At 38.2% G+C, this 6,008-nt stretch overlaps 2 protein-coding genes across 2 annotated transcripts; one reads left to right on the forward strand and one right to left on the reverse strand.

The window, feature by feature from the left end:
• Nucleotides 1–2,142: 2,142 nt before the first annotated feature.
• AK88_05218 (uncharacterized protein) lies at nt 2,143–4,103 on the forward strand (the record flags this gene model as incomplete). The annotated part of the gene is made up of 4 exons (XM_012482820.1): nt 2,143–2,180; nt 2,341–2,405; nt 2,589–2,682; nt 2,786–4,103. 4 exons carry the CDS (start codon nt 2,143–2,145, stop codon nt 4,101–4,103), a joined length of 1,515 nt encoding a protein of 504 aa, XP_012338243.1.
• A 707-nt stretch (nt 4,104–4,810) lies between these two features.
• Nucleotides 4,811–5,677, reverse strand: AK88_05219 (uncharacterized protein; the record flags this gene model as incomplete). Its single annotated transcript, XM_012482821.1, has 1 exon — nt 4,811–5,677. One exon carries the CDS (start codon nt 5,675–5,677, stop codon nt 4,811–4,813), a length of 867 nt encoding a protein of 288 aa, XP_012338244.1.
• Between the last annotated feature and the right edge of the window lie 331 nt (nt 5,678–6,008).

The raw sequence follows: 6,008 nt of genomic DNA on the forward strand, positions 1-6,008 counted from the left end.
TCTTCTTTGTGACGACGTCCAAACGGTGAACTGTATTTGAGGGCGCATCGCAGGGGGTCCCTTTTACAAATTCCTTAAAATCTTCAAAAAGGAAATTATACAATTTTTTTTTTACTTTTTTTATAATATAATTGTGATTCGAATTACACCTCATTATGTGACTTTCTCAGGTGTGAGCTATGCGAACGCATGGGTAGCTAACCTACTCAGCTCAGTTTTTATTTCCTCCTCTTTGGGTAGTACCTGTTGTAGGTATGCGGTCCTCATTAGACGGGTGAGGAATCGGGACACTTTACCCTATGTGTAGATGCAATGCGTGTGACTGCATTGGGAAAATAATAAAAAAGGGGCCTCACGCAGGTGTACATATAATACATATATTTGTACGTACGCATGTACGGTGAGAAAGGCGTGTGCCTAGTTTTCGTTCACCCAAGCTAGTTGCCTTGCCCTTTTTACTAATGCACTGTTTTTACATTTCATTTTAACGCTATCGAAATTTGCATTATTTTTTGGTCCACCTCATGGATGTTTCAACCCCTCCATGAAGCGTTTGTCTAACTGTTTAACGCGCAAAAGAGCGTAATGGGACACACGCCCTATCAGCAGCTACATATGCATAAAACGCTGGCCCTCCATTTTGTATAGCTTCTGCTACACATGCCTTCCCGGATGTGCGTACCTGTACAGATGTAGGTCCGTGGAGATGTATATCCCTGTGTGACTTTTTTTCCTCAACTAAATTATAACGTGTCTGGTTATATGGATAAAATTTATATATATATATATATTTTTTTTATACTAAAATTCACGCAAAATGTGCAATCTTTGTGCGTTTCTTTTTGCGCGAAGGAATTCGAATAGACCCGTAGAATAGCGATTAGGAAGATAAAACTAACATGTACTGAGCTTCTTCGCGAATGCATGCGCACATGTGGAGAGATGTCCCATGTTTGCTAATCTGCCCCTTATTAGGAAACACTCAAAAGAGAGAAATGGAAAAGTGAGATTTCCTAATATGTATTGCGCTGTTCTTATATTTATTTTTCGTTTGCACAATAGGGGATTCTACTTCTGCTGTACACTGTATCCCACACGGGAATAAAAACTCCAGGTTGTCTTTTTTTTTTTTTTTTTTTTTTTTTTGTTTTTATCCTACATATGTACCTTTTTCGCAACATTATGAACTACACACTGGAGACTCAGCTCTTCAGTCAAGTCAGTCTGAATCGTTAAGTTGATACGCAAGTGTAGAGGAAAACGGAGCTCTCCCTTCCGCACACACACAATATGGGGCAAACTTGCATAAAAATACGTGGCAAAATTGGCCTGGTGCCTGTGCCCTATATTTACCATCCAATGGAATATAAGCAAAACTTGGGTGTGCACAAATTAGCCCAGATTTCCCTGCGACCCCTATGGACCATATACTCGCGAAAAAAACAAACGAACGGGGACGACACAGCATAGCGCAAAAGAGTGAATCCATTGGTGTAGACATTTAAGTAATTTTTGCCCTCTCGTACTAACCACCCTTTTTCTCCCAAGCTTAGAATTCCGCATGAATGGAAAAATCATGTTGATGCGAAAAATTACACGACATCCACTGCTGATGTGTGAAAGGACAATTTCATTTGGGGCAGCTTCTATGAGGAAAATCTGAGTTGCAATTTAGGTCTGCATGTTTAAAAGAAGGGACAGCATTTAAATAAGATTATTGCAGTGTCTCTTTTTTTTTTTTTTTGTTTTTTGCACGTTCTTGCCTGGGCATAATAGCTCATATGCTTAGCTCGCACAAGATCCAATAAACTTCTAATTCGCGACACCCGGTTTTCCTTATTTTCCCGCCAACGTGTGTTGAAAGGACAAAAAATAATAGTACAAAAAAAAAAAAAAAAAAAAAAAACTCCAAATTTGGTACTCAGCTAGATTCTCCCTTTCTCAGTGTTGCTTGCACACTTAAGGGTAACTCCAAACGACGTTGCACAACCGGTGTTGTAACATGTCCTTGTGTAACGCGTTTCTGTTCCATTTTGTATTTATTTTATTTTCTCCTTCATTTTCCCCCCCTTTACTTGTAGTTACATCTATATGCTAACCCGCTCGTTTCCTATTTGCAGTACACGTTAGGTCTGCGCCAAAATGGATGCCTCAAAGAAGAAGAATAAAAACTCACTGGAGTAATGTCCCCTCAAAAAAAAAAAAAAAAAAATTCCCACCTGGCGCGTCTACTCAGTTATAATATAATTACGCCTTGATGTTCTACTTTATCCTTTTCATTTGGACCAATTGCATGCCGATGTTCCCTCTGCTCACCGTTTCAACTTTGCAACTTGGCAGGTCCTTGTCCAAGGAAGATGTTGAAACGCTTATCAGGAAATGCTACCGGGACAAGTTGGTATACGGTTATACAGAGAGAGCCAAACTGGGGAGGGAACAAAAAAAAAGGCGCTGAAATATGAGTAGCGGATCAGGCAGACCCACGTTCGAGGCGTTATTCCTGCATGAAAAAAGCGCTCCACACCCCGTCCGATTGCACACCCAATTTTACACACCCCAAAAGTGCACCCCCCATTTTACTCTTAAAGGGTTCGTCAAGTGGAAGGAATTTGACAGGAAGGACTTTAAGCAACGCCACTCAGTAAACACGTTTAAGAATATCTGGAGAATGATAAAAAGAAGGTAGGCGGAGGTGTCATTGCATGAACCGGGGAGAGGTGCATCCTCACTACGTCTTCTCCGCATGCTCACGACTTGTTGCTTCCCCCCTGACGGTCGCCCGCAGATTCGACGGCTACAAAAAGGAGTACCACGCAGTGATGCAGGACGCGGCGAGAGAAGCAAAGGACATCATCGCAGAGAAGAGAAAGAAGAAGAAAAACGCACATCTAACTGCATTAGTCCCTCTAACCTCCAAGGTGTCTCTCTCAAACATATCCCTATTAAGGAACTTCACGCGTGTAAACAGCCTCATGTTCAAAGCCTGTAGCAACTACTACAGTCCATTGAATAGCTCGAAGCAAGGCAGTCCCCAGAATTCCATTTTTCCAATTATAAAAAAAACATCAAAAGAGGATAAGGGAAAGGAAGCCCCCAAAAGGGTAGTAGATTATATAAAAAGAAACATTAATGATATTCAAAGACGAAGTGAATTCCTGGACCTCTACTTCCTAGTGATCTCATTAATACACCAAAATAAAAAATATGCCTTACTAAAAAAAATGGAAGAGTTGTATTATCAAAATAGGGTAATAAAATGCTGCAGCAATTCAAACCAAACACATAATAATAAAATTCTAATTTTTGTAAAACGGATTTTAGAAATCAGTGTACAATCTTGTAGTAGCTTAAAAACCATATGCACAAAAAGTCTGGAGAAAAAATTCGGTAGCACAAAATATATGGATAGCAAAAACTGCATCACTGTCGAAATTGATGATATGACCTACCCCTTTAGTAAAAATTGTATTAACTATAACACTTTCTACCATTTATGCAAAAGGAATTTACACCTCAGCTGCAATAAAGTTATCTGTTTCTTTATACCCCTCCCCAAAAAACCAAACCACCTGATATTCAAAAATGGACTCTTCCATTATTTTGACACACCTATATCTACCCACGACAAATTAGATGAAGATGTATACAACTACGTTTACGTCATGCAAAAATATTTTCTCTCCTTCAAATTCTGGCAGTTTTACCTGTCCTATCAGGGCATAGATAAAATGAAAAAACTTTTTAATAGAGAAGTGGACGAATTGAATTCCTTCTTCGATCTCAATTATACAAAAAAGGATACAATAATGCGTGGAAGAAAACCATTTCCAAATTTTAAAAAAAATGTCCACAACACCTTTTTGCTCCTTTTTGATTATAACATTGAACATTTAATTTCCTTATCTCTCTACGCCATAAAACTGTATTTGAAAATTCGAAAAAAAAGAGACCTCACCTATATCAGGATTGTCAAAATGTTAAATTTATCTCTACACCCGGGTGGGAAAAAAAAAATCATGCGCTTTTATTACTCTCACCTTAGATTTATTCACAGCGTTCTTCTCAAACTCGGCTCGAGATTGCCGCGGCGGCTTCCTCGCTAATGTACCTTCATGCACGAGATTTCATTTTTTTTTAATAACTTTTTAATAAGTTTTAAATACGCGTGTGTGCATTGTTTTGGTCCCTATTCAACTTTAATGAACATTTGCTTAAAACGTTCCTTTTAAATGATGGTGAACGCGGAAGTTGTTTGGGGGCATGCATAGGCATACAGTAGGCATGCGTGAGCATGTGTTGACACGATTAAGCGCAGACACACACACACACAGACGCGCTCGAACTCGATGGACATATTTCCATGAACGTAGGTTTGACGCAAATGTACATGTTTTCCCCACGTGCTTGCCTTTTGAAAAACAATTTTTTTTATTCATTAAAAAAAAAAAAATGTTAAGAAGTGAATCTTGGGTGACTTTAGAAAAAAAAAAAAAAAAAAAGGAGAATGATGTGTCATCTTTGGGGGTCTTTGTTTTAAAAGGACCTACGCCGAGTCAACGTCGACGCGATGGTACATATCTGCCTCTGCGTATACATTTACGCCTACGTGGCATCTGTGTGTGGGTTTCTGCTGTGTTGTCTTATCCTTTTGCGAAGGGATGCGTTGTTGTGGGTCACTTGTTAGGGAGCTATACTTTGCGCACCGACGAGGTAACAGCACTTTGGTCATTTATATCTTGCCCTTTTTTCCTCCCTGCAGGGGTATCAAAGGTATAACTCAAGGGAGCTAGTTCGCCATTTGGGGGGCACTCTACTTTTTCGTTTTCTGTGTTTTCAAAATATTTTTCTTAACTTTTTTATCGTCCTTTTTGTCGTTTTTCTTGTCATCTTTTTTGTCCTCCTTTTTTCCCTCTTTCTTGTCTGTTTTCTTTTCTGCCTTTTTGTCTTCCTTCTTGTCTGCTTTCTTTTCTACTTTCTTATCGTCCTTTTTGTCTGTTTTTTTGTCTACTTTTTTTTCTTCCTTTTTCTCCTCCTTTTTATCTTCTTTCTTGTCTGTCTTTTTATCTTCCTTCTTATTGGGCTTTTTGTGTACCTTGTTATCCCCTTTTTTTTCTTCTTTCTTTTCCGCCTTCTTATCGTCCTTCTTTTCTGCTTTCTTTTCGTCTTTCTTCTCAGGCTTCTTCTCTGCCTTTGTGTCCTTCCCCTTGTCCTTGTCCTTGTTACCTTTGTCGATTTTTTTAATCACAGCCTTTTCACTTTTCGCCTTTTCCTTCTTGTTATCATTCGTCTTAGACTTGTCACCTTTTTGTGTCTTTCCGTCTCCACTTTTTGCATCCTTTTTGACATTCTTTTTGGCCTTATCTTCCTTCTTTTCCTTTTCGATTTTATTGACCATGCCGTTCTTCTTTGTCTTATCGTCCTTCTTAACTTTGTCGCTTTTAGTATCCTCCTTTGTTTTGGTTTCGTTAGGGACCTTCTTCATGGTGATTGCCTTTTTAGTTTTTTGTTTAATCAATTGGGCATTTTTATTTTTCATTTCTGGTGCTTTCTTTTGTTTGTCAATAGTTTTGTTTATCGTTTTTTTCTTCAAAATGGAAGTTACAACTTTGTTATTCTTAAAAGTGTGGGTATTTAATTTCTTATAATCTAAACTGACTCCTTTAATCACTCGGTTCATGGAAATATTTGAATGTTGTTTCGTGAATTGTACTTTTGCTGGAGTCACCTTTTTTTTTTTTTTTATTTTCTGTGCAATGTTCAATTTTTTTTTTTTTTTCATTTCATTCAGCTTTTCCACGTCTTTGGAGTAGTTCTCTATAAACTCGGGCAAGCTAAGCGGGGGGGAGGGCACAAAAAAAAAAAAAAAAAAAAAAAGGGAAAATGGGAAAATGGAACAGTTGCGCAGGGAGTGGAAAGAGTGACAAAACGTTGCAAAAAAAAAAAAATAATAAAATAAAATAAAAACGGCCAAAAAATTGCAAAATGTTGCAGAAAATTAAGAAAATGCA

This window comes from Plasmodium fragile (genome assembly GCF_000956335.1).
Source record: "Plasmodium fragile strain nilgiri unplaced genomic scaffold supercont1.103, whole genome shotgun sequence".
In the NCBI taxonomy this organism is placed as follows: domain Eukaryota; phylum Apicomplexa; class Aconoidasida; order Haemosporida; family Plasmodiidae; genus Plasmodium; species Plasmodium fragile.